The sequence below is a fragment of the Mytilus trossulus genome, chromosome 7 (assembly GCF_036588685.1).
Source record: "Mytilus trossulus isolate FHL-02 chromosome 7, PNRI_Mtr1.1.1.hap1, whole genome shotgun sequence".
NCBI lineage: Eukaryota > Metazoa > Mollusca > Bivalvia > Mytilida > Mytilidae > Mytilus > Mytilus trossulus.
The window spans coordinates 46,360,364-46,380,153 of NC_086379.1; the positions used below are offsets into that span (position 1 = coordinate 46,360,364).

General features: G+C 33.4%; 1 protein-coding gene across 1 annotated transcript; it reads left to right on the plus strand.

Annotated features, from left to right (window-relative positions):
• The first annotated feature begins 13,539 nt into the window (after positions 1-13,539).
• Positions 13,540-17,792, plus strand: LOC134726445 (uncharacterized). Its single transcript, XM_063590849.1, has 3 exons — positions 13,540-13,553; positions 16,191-17,341; positions 17,731-17,792. The coding sequence occupies exons 1-3, from the start codon at positions 13,540-13,542 to the stop codon at positions 17,790-17,792; spliced, it is 1,227 nt and encodes a 408-aa protein (XP_063446919.1).
• Positions 17,793-19,790: the final 1,998 nt, after the last annotated feature.

Sequence of the window (19,790 nt, forward strand, 5' to 3'; positions counted from 1 at the left end):
GTGGTACAATTTCAGAGAGATATATACAATTACACATAAGTTATTGTCTTGGAACTAGAAAAATGCTTGTTTTGACCCCTTTGTGGCCCTTAATTCCTAAGCTTTGGCCCAATAAGCCTTAAAATGAATCCAAACCTTCTACTTGTGGTTTTAAACATTGCGGTAGAATTTCAGAGCAATTGTTATACTTCTACACAAGTTATTATCCTGAAACTAGAAAAATGCTTGTTCTTATTCCTAATCGGATGGGACCATCATCCTCAAAATCAATCTCAACCTTTCTTTTGTGGTATTGAACCTTCTGAAAAAAAATTCATGAAGATCTATTAACTTAAACATAAGTTTTTATCCGGAAACCAATGTGTCCCCCCCCCCAAAAAAAAAAAAGGGGTCGTTTAAAAAAAAGACTAAATGCTTTGTTTTAGAAAAACATAAATTGGATGCGCAATGGCTATTTTTTTTATTTCTATAACTTTACCCCCTCCCTTTTTCTCTCTCAAGAAAATGAATATATTTCATAAATAAGACTTCATCTATTTTTTGGATGAAATATAGTTCTCTAACTTATACAATTGGTAGAGCCTCCTAGATCAGTGCTTGAAGTCCGTTATGATTATGACAGTCGACGTGCAAAGAAGTAACTAATCCCCAGCGCATCTTCTTCTTGATCAATCATCTCAACTCAATCATCTCGCGGGGTCCATACGAGTTCACATGTATATGTGCCATGTGTTTTCTTAATTCCGTTTTTTCATCAGCTATTGACTTGATATGTTCTTATCAAAAACATGTATGTGGTATTTTTGTACATGTCATAACTTGTATTTTTGCATTGTACACATTATTACATGTACACAATTTTTGTACATGTTATTATCTGTACAAAATCGCAACTTTTACACGACATATTCATGTTAGTTTATTACCTTTTCTACTGAAAAAAGCCTTTTGCCAAGTTAACAAAAAGAATAACAAATCAACGAATTCAAAAAGGCTACCGTATTAGAGAACTAATGTGTAGTTCCGTCACTCTTTAATATTTTTTTTTATGTATTTGAATTTTTCGACAAGTTAATCTATCAATCTCATTTTAATTATATATATATATACATGTACATGCATATACAATGTATGTGTGTTAATGGGACTATGTTTCTCTGTCATAAAATCAATTTCAAATTGACTATTCTATGTCATACCTATATATAATAAAAAGTTAAGCACTTTTGTTGTATGTTTATTTCATACGGTCTTATTTACAAATTTAATTCTTCCATAATATCACCGTCGTAGCTTGAATATATAGTAAGAAGGCTCGGTTTAAGTCTAAGAATACAAGTCGAAGTAAAACTTCATTACTCTTAGATCGGACTTTTTGTTCTTGTGTTGTAAGGGATGTATAAATACCCTACCACGTCCGGTTTATGTTTTAGTTGAGGGGTTTTTCTATCGATCTGATTAGATAAGCCATTTTTAACTGATTTCTATAGTTTGTTCATATGTTATGCTATACAATCACAACTGTCACAGGTTAGAAGAAAGTTTGAGCGCTCACAAACATGTTTCAACCCGCTACATTATATATCCATTCGATTACCGATCTGATCGATTAGTTAAGTCTGGTGTATATATTATGTGCTTGTCCAAAGTATGGAAATTATAATTTAGTGGTTGTAAAGGTTAATGTTAGCGATTAGTTGTCTTTTCCATTGTTTTGTAGTGAATATTGCCGTTATTTTTCACAATTGAATTGTTTCACATAATAAATTATTTTTATGTCGTGGCCTTTCATTATCGACTATAAGGTTTTGATTTTTCTCATTGTCGAAGGCCGAAAAGTAGCCTCTTATTGCTAATATCTAGTTCAGTTACACCTTGGGGAAAAGTTGTCTCATTGGCAAACATGCAACATCTATTATTCAAAATTTTAGAAAAGGTAAGGAAATCGGAAATGTATTTAATAGTATTTAATAGAATTCATGCTAATTTTTTTTTATTGCAGAAAATTAAATGCAAAGCATTAAACGTTTGGCAAATATTTTACTCTATTTAAACTGTGATGGGTGTCCATTGTCAATATGGAAAGGGTGTGGGATATCAGCAATACTCCATAAACCAAATTGATGAGCAAGTTTCCAGACAAACAAAATCAAAAGTTAGGAAAATTTGTCTCTTACGGTTCACTCCCTCATTAACACGAGTAATAATACCAATACATTACCTCCATGTTGATTTATTTGATATGATAAACACGATCGTACATACATATACCCGTAGTAACATGAATGAATACCTGTAAAGTGTTTTATTAAATCTTCTCGCGTAAGGATTCGATTAATGAAGTGTTTGATTAAAAGAACTGTGTTAAGAAACTACATACCGTTTAGTGGGTTATTTTCGCGGGTGTACAATTTTGCGATGTTCATTGAATAATGTATAAGAAATATTTTGGTGGTTATTATTTTGGCAGATTCAAGACTTTAATTAATTATAACCTTGGCATATGCACTTTTAAAGGATGTTCGGGATAGTCTATCGTAGTCGTCATCGATCTGACTTTCTACCCGAGAGTTTTTGACATGTAAAAAACAATCGAGTAAGGACCAAAAAGCAAGCCACTCGAGAAATGATTGAGAATTCGTCGAGTAACGGTCGAATTGATCGTGCAGAGATCGAGTTCGGTCGAAATACACAAAATGTACCGATCAGTACTCGATCATTTCGACCTTTGCTCGACTAAAGTCCGATTATTTCAAGATTAACTGGACCAATGTCCGATCTCTTCAAGATGACTACGACTTCTATATTCATTTTATTTCAGACCAACTGGACCAATACCCGATCCCTTCGCGACCACATTCGATCACTCTTCGATCTCTACTCGCCCATACATGAGAACACATGACTGCTACACTATTCTCTAAGAGTGTGTGCAGGTCTCATTAACTCTCATAACTCTGTCTCCACAAAAATATATTGGCAACATCATATTTAACTGTACAAAAATTCCTCTATGTACGTATGCAGTACGTCTTTACTTTTGCAAGTAGAGGCAAAAGACACCAAAGGACCAATCCAACTCGAAGGTCGAAAACAGATCGACTCGGCCATAGCAAAAAAAAAGAGAACCGACGAGAAGACAAACAGCAGGCCACATAATATAGAAAACTAAAAACTTAGCAACACATACCCAACAAAAACCTGTGATGAAGTCAGGTGTTCCGTAAGGAAAGAATATCCTGCAATATTAGCACCGGAGGATTTTTCAAATACAAAAGTAATTGAGCAATAACATTCCTTTTTAGACTGCTGAGTTATCTTTCGAAGTTGGTTTATAACAGCATCAATCAAGATTATATTAACCTGCTTTATGGGATATTTTCTGTTTTGTCTGTCCGTATTTTTATCGTTTGTCTAGGAATGTTTGTACTTGTATAAAAAAAAAATGTACATAGTACAATTGCCAACGAGACAGCTTGTCACAGAACACCAAATGACATAGAAATGATGAATAACAACTATAGGTCACAGTACTGTTTTCATTCGAACTTTTTTACGTAATTTTACACAAACAGGAGACGAAAGACAAATATTTTTTTTTTAATTTGGAGCGAATTTCGTTCCTACACTAAATACAAACAGTTCAGCGTGCACATGTTTTGATCTTTTGTTTCTAACATACTTTTGCAAAGTATGCATGAACCTATTTCCCCGCTCAATAAGTTCAAATAACAAACAAACAGTGCATGGGTTTTTGACTGTTCAGCAGGGTCAACAAACTCTGAATATAAACGGTGCATTTGTTTCTACAAATATAACGTTAAACAAACTATAACAAATGACACTCAACGTTTTCTTAACTTTGGTTAGAAAGAAATGTACTCTTGATCTCTTGATAGATATATGTAAAGTTGTAAACAGTTTCAGAAAAAGGTATCACTCCAGGGTATTGAAATTCTACTTTGGGTTTTTGGGAAAGTGTGTATTGAAGTGTTCTATAAGAGAACACATAAATATCATACAAAGAACGCATGTCACCGTTACGGTTTAGTAAAAAATTATCTAGGGAACACACTCCTTAAGAGATCTTTTAAGATACATATGGTGAACACATACATGTCCATTAAAGATTATTAGTTCCACTTAACCCGTTATTTATATCATGAGGCGGATAGTAGTTAAAGAACATGATGTGGGTAGTTGGAGTTGATGTAGGGAAGTTTGAGTCGAGGGATTGGGAACTGGATACATAGGGGTGTGGATGGCGGTGGGGTGGTGGTGTGATAACAATTGAGTTATCCTGGTGAAAATGTTTTGACCGATTTTCGTATAGAAGTAACGGTGTAAGAAAGTTGAAACCAGGCAACACCTGACCATCCGTCTTTTCTGTAACGTTATATGTATAAAAAAAAATCACGAATCATTTGACAAAACCAAAAATAGCAGATTTTATATGAACATGTACATACTTGTATTCTATGACTTCCTCAATCTTTATAAACATAATTGAAAATTATTTTCATGCAAGTAACTTTTATAGATTTGTATAGTAAAATCCCGGGCTGAGGGTGGGGTTGTGTTCCGGTGGTTGGAACTACCTCTGTTCGGACGATCAATGCATTTGAATTAGGACATATGGTTGGAACATCCCCCCTTTTCTAAAGGGCTGGATCCGCTCCTGTATCTCGAGTACATTATTTTAGGTTTCATTTCAATTCTAATGTGTAAAATTTTTAAACAACGCATTTTATACAATATTAAACATATTTGTTAGCGTTCACCAGTATTAACCGCAGATAGAAAATGGAAAAAGGCGCGTTGTTGAAATAATCAAATGTAATTTAACAAACAAGAATGGAATGTTAAAGTTGTAGGCTTGTCGCTGATTAGAATAAACAGGCTGGGAGTTCCGATAATAAATTGCAAACAAACACTACAACTTGACTGTCAGAGATTTCCTGTCGAAATAATTATCCTCAGTAATTATCCGCTATACTTAGGAAGAATGCATGTGTTGAAGGTCATAAAATGCGAGTTTAATTTTAGTATTTCAGTTTGTTTAGCTTTATACAATCGCTGCAATCGATTGTTATTTTCTTTGAAAAGTGTGCGTCCATTCAAAAATATTTTATACATGTTTACGACGAGAACAGATAAGTAATAAGTACAACTTTTAGGTCCTTTATGCCACTGTATTGAGTTTTAACATCACGTATGTTTGTATTTGTTGTGAGATAATTCTGACTCCTACCATTTATTTTGACAAATATAATGTCTATCAATAGTAAAACAAGCAGAGCATGATATTAATTCATTGGAAAATTCAGAACTTAAAATTGAGAAAGAAATTGGGAATGTGTAAAAGAGACAATAAGGCAACAATCATTTTTTTATGGGGGGGGGGGGGGGGGTCTGGAATTTTTTTGAAAAAAAATATTTTGACGGCCTAGCTCAGAGAAAAAAATAATTTATGTTTTGCACTGTAGCTGAAAAAAAATTATGCTGTCACCTGCTTGAAATATTTTTTTTGCACTGCTGAATTTGAGAACAGTGAAAATAATAACAGTTGAGATGTTTCAAAGCAACATCTGTCCAGTCTACGGATTACGCTAAGATTTTATTTATACTTTATTACTTTTTGTATTTTACTGTAATAGTGTTTGATCCAGAAATATTGAAAACATCGCAAATCTCCCACATGTATGCTACTACATTAAGACATACTTAAAACTGCAACTGTTATAAACATGAAATGGTCCTTTTATAACAGGGATATATATGGTATTATAATCAGTCTTTTAAAGTAGCCATGATTGTGTATGACATAGACTTGTATACCGGTAGTATTTTCCTTTGTATCATTCTTTATACCTCTTTTTTCAATGGAATGTCAATTATCATAGTTGGAAATAGTGGATGTTTATAATTTGGAGCTATTCACTCTTTGCCATTAGATATGGCAATGGTGACCACTTCAATTGCAGTATTAACATTCAAGGACTGTGGTACCTATAAGAAAGACTCAGAGAATATCATAATGTAGAAAGTGGGCTACAAAAACACCAGACAACAGCCAATGCCAGGATGTAGACAGAGCCATGCACATTTTACATCAATTAAAAAAATAAAAAGAATTCTATGTAAATTTTGTGGTTTTGAGAAAAAAAATGTGTTTCTGTTCCACATTAAAGGAAATTGTTTTGCTTTCCTTCACAAAAGAAAAAAAAATATCGGAGGAAGGTTCTGAAAAAAAATTATGAACAAAATAAAAATCCCAGACCCCCCCCCCAGATAACAAAATAGTTGTTGCCTAACCCGTCCAAAGAGCAGAACACATCACAAGGCCACAAGTGGAATTTCCTTGCATCTTTACAATTTGTTTGTATCCTAATTTAGCAAATAAAGTTTAGTCTCCGAAACATATATAAATGATTCAAAATGAGAGGTAAATAAAACATACAAGACTACCAAAGGCAAGATAATCCTGACTTAAGACAGTCACACACATGCGGAGTGTATAACATGTTTAGTGATATCTTACCCCCCCTCAATTGACATCTAGTCAATGTGGAATTAACAAACACACAACAGCAAAAAATTCGAATCCGATGTTAGAAAAGGCCAAATAAAAGAATACTTTAAGACAGGTTGGTGATTGTATCAGCTCGACAGGGACACATTCGAATGTATGCATATTGCAAAGTGCACAAAATCGTTCCGCATCTAACATCCCACGAAGAGGCTACCCATGATAACGGCAATAAACCACCGAGTACTGAAATTCATCAAAACTACAAAAAGGCAAAGAGTCTACACAAAACAACATAAAAAGCTGAGTAACAAAACTACTACCAAAAAAAGAAAGAAAGGGTAACAGATACTGCTCAACAGTAACATTCATCTCTCACAAAAAAATTGATCAGTTTTACCCGGATTTATTCTGAAAGTTTTATATAACTGTTTTTGGGGGAATAAAAGACAAATTAGACCGATAGTGTTCTCGTTTGAATTGTTTTACATTGTCATGTCGCTAATTTCTTAGTCATTTTGGTCTCTTGTCAAGAGTTGTTTCCTTGGCAATCATACTAAATCTTCTACATATTTGCCCCAGTGTGTCATTCTAGTGCTATGTTTTGAAAAATGTTCAAATCTCATATATCAATTTCCGTCATAAAATATGCGTTTTTGCGCTATTTATCCAGCAAAAATATAAAGATAATAATCATGGTGCGGTTGTGGTGACATCATATCGTAAAAGGAGCGCAGCAACAGCACAGTGAGGTCGTTTAATAGGATCGCAATGGTCGCTCTAGCATACCATCTTTTCGAGAGCGTAGCGAAAGCGCAATTCTAATCGGAGAGATTGCGCTACGACCTCACTACATATAATACTACGATTTTCATGACCATAGGACAATTCTAGCACGCTTATGCCGTCTTCATCACGCTCATCTTACGACCTAACTACGTTTATACTAAAACCATTTTGACTTAGTATCAGAGGCCCCACTTACTCTACCCCTACCACCACTCACACGAGTTCTGGTAGATTTTAGTGACATGCTCTGTTGTTTTTGAAAATTAGGAGGAATTAAACAGTATTTATACGGAACATGATGTTAATGTTATTGATGAAGGCGTAGTAAAATCACGATATGAACGTGGTAAGATCGTAGAATGATCGTGGTAAAAATCATACTATAATCGCAGAAGAAGCGTGGAAAATTCGGTATGTGCATACAGTTTTCTTCTTGTTGTCGGGTTTCTTGTATTTGTATTAGTAGACAGATGCAATGCGGTATTGGATTTCCACATTGTTGAAGGCCATATGGTGATCTATAATTATTTAGTTCTGTGCCATTTTGGTCTCTTGTGAAGAGTTATTTTATTGGCAATCACACAGCATTTTTTTTATTTAAACTGCAGATATATATTTGAATATATCCTCTGGTAAAGAGATTCTTTTTTTTGGTTCGGCTCATCATCACATTCATATTTAGTATAACTGTCCCAGACCATATGTTTATTTGGACCGTACGCGTATGCATACTTATACGGTCGGACCGTATGAGTTTACGCGTATGATCCAGTACCAGCTGACCATATACATGTGATTGGATCATATGAGTTATATTTTAACAATTTATCACAATCTTTATTTTTTAGTTTTACAAATTGTTATTATTACAATCAGATAGATAAACTGAACAAACGAACAATTGAATTCAAACATTTGTTTAATTGTATATCTGAATCCTATGTTGGTACACTCGCCTATGGTGACTGACACTTGCTATAAAAGTAACGTAATAGTTTTTACATTAAAAAATGTACATGTTTGCAGTTCATGCATGTTCCTTTGCATTTGCATTTATTTGTAAAGTTGCTAAACATTCTAAAACAACTATCCTTCCATAGTATGTCTACTTCAGATATCTTCAATGTCAGTGATCATAATTCAATTAATGTATAAATGATTGATTCTTATGTTGTATTGTTATACCACTGTCCCAGGTTAGGGGGAGGGTTGGGATCTCGCTAACATGTGTAACCCCGCCACATTATTATGTATGTGCCTGTCCCAAGTCAGGAGCCTGTAATTCAGTGGTTGTCGTTTGTTTATGTGTTACATATTTGTTTTTCGCTCGTTTTTTTACATAAATAAGGCCGTTAGTTTTCTCGCTTGAATTGTTTTACATTGTCTTATATCGGGGCCTTTTATAGCTGACTATATGCGGTATGGGCTTTGCTCATTGTTGAAGGCCGTACGGTGACCTATAATTGATAATGTTTGTGTCATTTTGGTCTTTTGTGGATAGTTGTCTCATTGGCAATCATACCATATCTTCTTTTTTATAAATACAAGAGATTAATAGAGTTTATAACGAGATTTTTTTGAATTAGAAAGAATGTGCAGTTTTTATTTCAATTACAATTATTGAAGTTTTTTTTTTATTAATTTGAGATTTAAGTTTTGATGATCTGTAATATGTATTTGTATCTAATGCACTTGACCAACTTTTTAATATTAGTCAGAACGTACGCGTACGGTCCGACCGTATGAGTATTTTGAAAAGGTACGCCTACGGTCCATAGCCGTGTATGAGTTGCTACTTGGTATGTACTAGTATAAATATAAAGCGAGGACTAATATGAAGGAGTACGAGAATTTTGATGACTTGAATACTAGTATACTGTTTTCTCTGTAATCATTCTAACGTTCACCGTATTATCATTTCTGAAAACTTAGTATTTGACATAATTATTTGAAGAAAATATGAATGTCAATACGAAGCCCATTCAATATATGTGTAACCTGGTATAGAAAATTGCAAGTTGATAAAAACCCATGCAAATAATCTTCGACAGATCCTCAGATAAAAGTTTTTGGTCGAGGTAGTTTTTGATGAAATTGAAGTCCAATCAACCTAAAACTATGTATGCATGTACATGTTCCTTATGATATGATCTTTCTTATATCATTGTCAAATTGTAGTGCAATTTCACGGTCCACTGAACAAAGACAATGATTGTGCAAGTCGGGCATCCGTGTACTGGTGACACATTCTTGTTTCTGATAAAAATTAATATACACTTACTATGTCCCGTTGTCAAGAACAGTAGATACGCTTTTCACCTTGATGATAGGTTACACAACACTGTTCAAGAATAAGTCGTTGTCTAGTCAACTTATTTAAAACTTTTTATTAACTATAGACGATCTATAAACATGCCTATAGAACTTAGTTTATGACTTCTGAATAAAACTATGTTATTGCGATCCATTGTCTAATCCGTTTAATTGAAATATCCCCAAGCCTATCAAATAAAACAATATTGATTGATTGATTACTTAACGTCTAGTGGCAAATAGTTCATGCATATTCTGGACCAATCATATATGATATATAATGTGTTGATATTTATTTAAAATATTGTCAATGGATGGCTACAGTTTCATTGAATCTTCCTCAGAACGTTTGTAGGATGCACCTTCAGGTTTTCAAGATCGTCTGTTTACTATTCTACATGTATCAACATCCTCAAATCATGTATACATGCAAGCTGATTACCCACATCTATCTTAAACTAAATTGAATTTCATTGATTGTTGAAATTTTTAAATGTATTTATTCAAATGGACATAGTATAGCATGTATATAGGATGAAGCCATAACATTGTTATCACACATTGATAATCTAAAATAGTAATACACAAGATTGTAAAGATCGAGCACAAATTACAATTTCAAATTTATTGAAACTTTTGACATTGAATATAATTTAGGCAAATGCATCTTTTAATATTTATACAAAACTATAGTATTATGAGATAGGAGACTGAAATACCAGACACTAAACCATATTACAAAAGATTAGTTAAAGATGCAGAGATGTCATATTATGACCAGCTTTTTCTCTCTTTTTTTGTCCTTCGGTTTACGTATAGTTGTCTCATTGCCTTTCTTACCCCATCACCTTATTTCTAATTATGGTTTATAAATTAAAATGTTCCCTAATAAATCAAATAAAGTTAAATAATTTGTCATGTAATTAGACGAACATATTAATGGTACCATTTCATTTACTGTGGCTATATGTAATAAATGATAGGTATTCTAGCAATAATAAATACTGAAATTGTTTAGTTTTCTTAGTTCAATAACTTATTTACTCGACATAGTTTCACGTTTTACAGTAAAGTTATTGTATATAAATATATTTCAAATCATGGTCAGCGGAAACATAAATTACCAAAGGAATTCGTCGTTTAGTCATTCGAATACGTTGGCGAGAACAAAATTATGGGAATTTCAAAGTTCAAGCGGATGTCCAAGGTAAAGAATTGCTGAGATAAGCACTTTCCTTAAAAAAAGGCTGAATTTGCAAATAAAAAAAAGAACATATATAACCTTCCGACAAATGAGCTGCCCCTCCTAACTATATATATTGAAGTATAAAAGGTACACAGTTAAATAATTTGCTATATTTCTCTCATCGGTTTATTGCGTCAATACAACACAAACAGAACAATGGATACCACTGAACAAGACAGAATTGAAGATCCTTCATTTGAGGAAGAAATGACAGAAACAGAAGAATCAGACATCATACAGTAAGTAAAAATATTTTTTTTTATGTATTCGTTTCCTTAACATTATTGTATTGTCCATTTTGAATGATGCGGACGCAACAGCTCAACTAACCATATGGGCTAGGGACTGTTCGTCGAAGCTGTTCTATAATCTGTCATGTGATCTGTCCTACGACTTATATTAGGAATAAATTAGGATAATAATAGGACTAAAGCATCGGTCACACCTTACCGGATAAGACGAACGGACGCCTAACGGATGAAAATAAAAGTTGTCCGTTGACAAAATTGTTATCAGTTGGGCGTCCGTTGATGTACTGACAAACTAAAACGGACGCCTAACGAATGCATAACGGACATGCAACGGATATACAACGGACGAGAAACGGAGACGTAACGGACAGAACGGATGTCGAACGTACATCCAACGGACGAGTACCGCATTAAACGGATAAACAAGATATACGAAAAAATTAAAGGCGACAATTATTATACATGTAAATCGCATTAATATTTAAAATGTTCTATGTAACTGGTTTTGGTTGGTCTTCAAAATGCCGCTCAAGGCCAGTGTCTGACCTGAATAACTGCTGCTTGAATTGTGAAGATGGGCCTTACTCTAAGATCGATTTTGTCCGAGAGCACAATTATTTCGTAGTGCATTTCTTTTAGAACATAAATGAAAATTAATCCCACCTGCGCTTTGTCCAAGAAACTTTTACAGTGTGGTGTACCACTTTTGGGACCAGTTATATCAAAAGTATAGAAAACTTCATCGGGTCTAACCCAAAATATGGACAATTTTATGTTTAGGGCGTTTTGAAATCTTTTTTGACAGCTTCCGAAGTGCTAATTTTCAACCTTTTTCAGCTGGACCAAATTACTCATTTCCTTTAAAATTCTAGACCACGTTTTTTTAATGTGTAATTTCACCCCCTTACTTGCAATTTGAGACATTAAACATGGAGAAATAAATTTGACTTTTCCCAAACAGTGTAAATTATGTATGTAATAATCGTTGATTTTTTTTGTCGATTCCTCCATATCTAAATATTTTGCTTTTCTGTTGATGCATATGATAGAAAGATTTCCTATCGAATGAACTAGATTTGGAGCCCGACGTCCGTGAACTTATTACTCTTTGAACTTCTATTTGGGAACCACGTAAAAGGCTCTTGGGCTGATATTGAACCTGATAATACATGCGATATGAGAAATGCCATGTAATAAGCTGATAATATGTGTTGTATACATAGACAGTTGTTATTTGACCTAAAATATCAGTCGTGTTAAGTAATTCAATTTCGATATATTTTCAAAGGGAATGAAAGTATTACATACATGTTCTTGTCTATTACTATATGTGTCGGTAGAATTGTATTATTCCCTTTGAAAATATATCGAAATTGAATTACTTAACACTACTGATATTATATGTCAAATAACTACTGTCTGTGTATACAACAAATATTATCAGATTATTACATGGCATTTTATTATCTGCAAAAATGAAAGCTCAATAAAGATAGTTTATCAAGCTAAACATGCATTTTGTATCGATTTGACAATATTTCAGCCATGACATAATTATTTAAGTACGGTCATGACTTCTATTAAGGGAGTGGCTATTTTACCGGCTATGATTAAAAATTAAAATTCAAGCCGGCAAAAAAGCATATGTCTATAGGAATGGCCCTTTGACCGGCACCAGCAAACCATTGAATTTGTTGCCGACGCTGGAAAAAAATAAAATACGCTATTTTGATGGCATTATGTAAGGGAAGCCAAGTTAAAAAAAACTACTTTGTTTTCACAAATGTTAGACTTGTATTTCAAAAGCAAATTTTACAACATTCAGTTAAAAAATCTGAAATTTTAATATTATGCATACATACAGCATAAGACTGACTGATTTCAAATTCAAATTTAAATAAGATGTCATTGCATTAAATGGATGCTTAATATTTTTGTTTTGTTTAAAATTCTCTATAGTTATTTACACTTTGGCTTATAAATGATTTTTAACAGTGATGTCTCAAGTATTGTAAGCTGATTTCTGATATATTTAACTACGGTACATGTATGTCAATATTATTTGATTCTTTTATGTTGACAGTGAACATTTTCATAGTACTTTTAAAAGTTAATGATATCGAATTCACTTGGAAACGGCAAAATAACAAATTCACTTAAATTATATACAAATATTAAAGATATGAACATAATAACCAAAAAATAGATGAAACTTTTATTGCAAAATCTAACGCCGAAATCACAGAAAGTATTAACAATTTATGGAGATCTGGTTGTGAAAAGTGCCATCATATTTTATTATTTAATACATATATTATTGCTGGTGCCGACAAAATAACCATTTCTAAAGAAATATGCAATTTACCGGCTTAATTTTATCCGTAGATATCTGCAACCAACCATCTAGATACATGTATAAGAAGATGTGGTATGAGTGTCAATGATACAACTCTCCATTCAAATCACAATTTGTTAAAGTAAACCGTTATAGGTAAAAAAAAAAAACACTCGTCAGTCTTTAACACGTACCCTTTGCTTACACCGAAAAGCTTTGTTTTGTTGCGAAAACATAAAACATATTGTTAGTACATTAACATAGGAACGATGTGAGGAAAACTGCATGGTTTGGACATTGAATGTATGGATAATATCCTTAAATATTACAAACAGGATCCTTGTGGACCTCGACACGAGATGATTTTTTTAAAATTTCATGGAAAAAATAATAAACCAAATGATCACTTTATTGAAATTTTGCGGTCACTCGATGTTTTTCATATTAAGATATTGTGACAATGTATTTGATTTGAATTTATTCACACTATAAAAAAAATGTCCACTACCAGTGGTAAACAACTTTATATAATTCATTATAAGCATACAAAACGAAATAGTAACTATTAAGGAATCTGTAATGTACGTGTGTTGATGCCATTACTATGTCAGCTGTTGTTTGAATTCACATTAGTATCGTTTACCACTTCTGATAATAACCTTGTCCTTGAACTTATCTAGCAGGTGTGAGACATCTGGCACATTTACTACATTATTTATGCAATTGAAACGTTATGCAGTTAAGTTTTTCAAGGTCATCTTGCTGGCATATAGCTGAATCATTTAAACACCGTGATTAATAAGTTCGTGGGTATTTTTTTGGTATGCGATGAACTAGTTTTGGTATTAGATGCACCCACAAAATGTAGTATGGCGTAAGCCTAATTTCATGCACTAATTTACACAATAGCAAAATGAATTCGTTGTTCAATATTTCAATAAAATCGCAAAACTGTTTATCTTTATATGAAACTTTTTCTTGTTTATTATATACAAATTAGTTGTTTATAGTTAACATTTGGCGATATCGTTGAATATACTAAAGATTCGTGTTATATGCAGGAATCATTTGAGGTACAAGTACTTGATGGTTACAAGAGCGCTATTATTTGTTTACATTTTCGAGGCAAGTTTTTTTATTTTAAATACCCAAAATGGTACTCATAATAGAATCCGATACGGCATCGATTGGATGATACAGGATTATAATGACATTTAATCGAAAAGTTTTAAAAAATGCGCAGAAAATATTATTCTCATTTTTCAAAGTATAGAAAATATCTACCATTTCTGCACGTCGGAGTCATTAACAATAAGCATTTTTTCATTAAGCGTGGCAACACATTGTGCAAACATGTTTCCATTTACTTAAACTAATCAGAACTCAAATCAATATTACTTTATAATATACAGCATTTATTGTTTTAATCTAAAGAAATGGTAAAAAAAAGGGGATGGGGTAGGGGACATTGCTCTCTTTTATTATGTTTTACCTTCAAGAACAAAAGTCATTGATATATGGCTTCAATTGAATTTGTTATAAAAAGATCCAGTAGTTATAATTTCCTTGAAGTTTACTTTCAATGGAGTCCTCAAATCATTTTGCACGATTTATTTATTTTAACTGTATGGAGATTTTTTACACCCAGAGAATAAGAGAAAGAGTTGTCCAATGTAAAACGCCCAAACAATCTGATAAAGTTTCGTATTAAGAAATGTGTTTTAAAGCAATCACATGATTTGGCTGTCGATATTGAACATGTTCGCATGCATAAACGGATAGCCGTAAACAAGAGTTTTGCACTATTCTGCCAATAGGCACTCAGAGTACAAGGTATTTATCAATTAACAGGCCACTATAGATTCGATCAAACAGAATATATAAAGAGCAACATATGACAAAAATTTCGGAACGTACTTTTTGGGGTCTAAGTGACAACAAAAAATGTATAAATATATATATTTTAGTAAGGACACATTTGCATTACAGGACAGCTACAAAAGTAGATGGACATTCTAAAAAACTTCTTGGAATGTGCAGAATTTGTGGAACCAATGACCTCCAGCATGGCACTAAGCGAAAGGACTTTTTTCGCACGGAGATGATGCAGTTGTTTCAAATAGATATATCCTTGGACGATCCTCATATCCACCCCGATGCAATATGCAGAAACCATGAAAAAATGCTCCTAAGATTTGCCAAAGCCCAAACAGAGAGGACTGTATTCAGGACCAGCGTTGAGCCTGTTAAGTTTACTCCCCATTTAGTCGAAGGTAATTGTTCGATTTGTTCGCCAATTAACAAAAGAAAGAGAAAACGCAGAGGAACTTTAAAATCTTTAGTTAAAGAATATTCATGTACAGAAGAAGTTGCAGACAATCATAGTCAGCATATATCGTCAGTACACGCACCATTGCAACTACAGCTTTATGATAATAACATTGAACCAATACATGTAGCTCATTCTAAGTCAGATCAAGTACTCATTCTACCCTATGCAAATGAAATAACTTTATCTGTACACGCAGAAGAAACTGCTGAAACAGCACAGGATGTTATCAAGTCTTTTAACAGATTAACCCAGGAGGAAAAATCTAATTTCATCAGTAAATTTCCAAAGGTATTATCTGAATTTGAGTTAACAAAATTGACTTATGAAATTGGTAAAAACCAAAATGAATTCATATTGAAAGACTGTGACTGCATTTCAAAACATTATACATCAAGAGAAATATTACAGACTTTGAATCCGGTAGAGTGGTTATCCAAAAGAAACAAAGTTTTAATTAACTTCATGACTGGATTGGCCGGAAATAGTTTTGACTTCATTGACCAAATAAACTCAACCGATGCATTTCTATACTGTCGAGCAATGGAATACCTATATAACTTGAGAAATAGAAAGCTAGTTGCTCCTTTTGCCTTTTTGGTATCTCTAGATGTGTATACAAAAACTAGCAGCCGTGTAGCTATAGATGCCCTTGGTAAGAGTAGCCCTGGTGGAAGCTACAAAACATTAAAGCATTGGCTTTCTACATATGCTGAAACAGTCCCAAAATGTCCGGATGGTACACTCATAACAGGTTTTGACAATGAACAAGTAGTAGGTTACAAAAGAGGATTAGGTGAAGGTTCAAAATCCCTCACTTCTGTCATAACAACTATTGTTAATACAACAATGCACGACAAAGAAAACTCCACCGTACAACTCAACGAGAACTTCAAACCTAAAAATTGGTTTTCAGTCAATCACTTCGATGAAAAGTTAAAAAATGCTAATTCCAATGAAACGAATTCAGAAAGGGTAAAAAGGATCAAGACAGACAAAGAGCACTTTATCAAAGAGGTTTCACAAATTAGAGACAGCAGTCTTCCTCTATTTACCACACTTGAGAAAATTCATTATGACCAAATGTACTTTTTTCTCTCTAAAGCCATTAAAGATGTACTGAACGAACAAGAAAACGCAAACGATGAAATCATTGATTACGTAGACAAGCAAGCACACCAAGAGAGTAGACAGAAAAACATCATTGTTTGCACTAGATGTGGGACAGAAAATCCCAAAAGAAAGCAGATTTGCGAAAATTGCCAAGAAAGAGAAGGCATCAAAGAAGCCAAACAAGCACAACAAAGAACAAAAAAGAGTGACGATGTAAGTAAAAGTGTTGGCTCAAAAGAAATTTCTCTAAATACACCGCTCGAAACCGCAACTGCTATTTCGGGACACCAAAGATTTGAGCACGTGCCATCTAATCATAAAGAATCAACCAAACTTGTGATGGGTAGACCGGTTTTTTTAAACCCTAATAGTAACGAGGCCGTTGCATTGATACTACGAAGCATAGGCATAAGCTCTGGAATCAAACGATATGAGGGTAACAATAGACATTGGACTTTTGTTTGTTGTGACGGTAGACCTCATAGTTTGTATCAAAAACTTTTAACAGAAAGTGTTATTTGCTCTTACTGTAACCAAGCATTTTTAAACAGAAAGGCATACAAGGATCATCATAAATTGAAACACCAAGGCGAAAGCTCAACATTTTCCTTAGAATTTGATTGGCTTTATATGCGAATTGGATTGGGACACTTCGAGATGAATGTCATCAAGTCCTTTTTTGAACTTAACTGGACGCCATTCTTAGAGAAGATGTGCGAGATCATGCAGTTTACCTCCGATAATGCAAAAAACTTTGCAAAAACATGTAAAGACCATCATGTCGCCTGGCAGCTTCTGTTAGTATTTCACACTACCTCTTTAAAGGAAATGGTAGTGCCATTTGTAAGATACATGATGAAACAAGGAGAAATGCCGACACCAGATAAATATCTCTTATTTTATAAGGAATTCATGTCGTCAAATCCGAGATGGGCATATTTACATTTGCAGGTTTTCAGATTTTCACAGGCAATTATAAATTTAAGAATGGGTGTCAGACGAAATAACAGCTGTCTGGTTCAAAGCGCAAAATTTCATCTTAAAGAACTTTTCTATGGTCGCTCTCATCCCCATTATCGCAACATTGAACTGTTTGACACTTTGCAATATCACTTTATGCCTGACGAAGTAAAGAATATTTGGGACAACAACACAGCATTTACAGTTAGCGGACACAATTCCAAAGGACAAGATCTAGATTTCTTACTGGAAGAAAAAAATAGAGCTGTAAAGCAGTTTATCCCTAGTGGCTCTATACCATCCAATGAAACATGGGATGCTATTTGCTGTAATTTGCAATACATAGAAGATCTTCAAAATTTGGTGTCCTCGTGGGTAGGGACACACAGATCAAACAACTATCAGACAAAACATGTCGATATAGAATTTGCTGTAAACTCCTTCCGGCAAACTTTGAGAACATATCTCAAACCTGAAAATGAAACCTTTTGTGGTTTAAGTGGATCCAAACTGCACCCTGGGTTACTAAAATTTCTGGAAACATCGACTTTAAAACGAATGGATCACATCAACACTGAGGTTTTGAACGAAGAGCCCAATTTAATAGTTAGTCAAAACGAACCAGTTTACGTGTCTGATGAAGAAATTGCAAGTCACATGAACAAATTATCAAAGATTGACATAATAAGAAAAACAGAACATTTGATTCATGATGAATTGAAGGACAATATTTTACGATCTCATTATGAGAATGTTCTGCACAGTATTGACGGAGGGCAGTTAAAAAAAGATGTATACCTCACATTATACTATGAAATTAAAGATGTAATCCAAAGTGAATGTAATATTGGAGAAGATGAGTCAGTCGATTTCGGCACTTTATTATGACGTTCAAGGTGAGATTAGTACCGAAGCATTAATTGATCCTTGTCAGATTGTATCGCTTAATATTGTTTTCATTTTCGTTTTTACAATGATTAATGTATTTTTGTAATCGAATGTATCGTCCAATACTTTTAGAATTAGATCATTTGAAAGTTTAATGATTTGATCAAACTATAGAAAATTCATAGAAGTTGTATATCTTTTACATCAGTGTAAGATGGTACATGAAAATTGATTGGCAATACGGAGTTTATTTAAGAATAAATTATAAACTAAATTGTATATAATCGGCTACATTTCAGTTATAGACATTTTCAATCTAGAACTAACATGTAAGTATGAAATTCATTGTTTGTATACGATACATTAATTTACAAATATAATTTGTATATAGACAAAAGGATTTTAATGTGAATGATGCTATTGTCATTTCAAACCTTTATCTAAAAATGTTACCATATTCCTTCCCATATTGTATCGTTTAATTAATGAGATGGATATTGGAGAAGGGGTCAGTTGGTCAGTGATTGAAATGTATTCTATATGTAGGGCATACTAATAAAAATAGAATATTTTATTGATAACCTTACATATTCCATCGTTTATTTTTCAGAATGAATTGTGACCAGTCACGTAAATACAAAATCGGTGAAAAAAAGGTATATAAATCAGAAGAAAAAGAGTACTTGGCAAATTTGTCGAATGATCGTCGCATAAAATGTGAAGTTATTAAACAAATTAAATGTCAACTAACAAGGTTAAAAAGGCTGAAGGCTGATCCGGTTACAGCAGTATTTGTGATTAAAGATGTCAAGAAAAACAGAAAGACTAGACCGAAATATCTCGGGTTAGGAGAGCTCTTCGACAAAGTTAAAAAAGGAGAACCAGCTCTCAGCAGCGATGAGTTAAAGAAAGTAAATGGTATAGACATGTTATTCCCAACACATGAAGATATTATTGAAAACGTTACTTTGGTAACTCCCAGCAAACTAAACATTGGACCCGGACATTCCAAGCAACTAGCTGAAAGTCAAAAGAAA

What these genes read in the sequence shown, in the direction of transcription:
- LOC134726445 (XM_063590849.1), top strand. An exon ending in TGGAATCAAACGATATGAGG is followed by an intron (nt 17,342 to 17,730) that starts GTAACAATAGAC and finishes ACCTCTTTAAAG; the next exon opens with GAAATGGTAGTGCCATTTGT.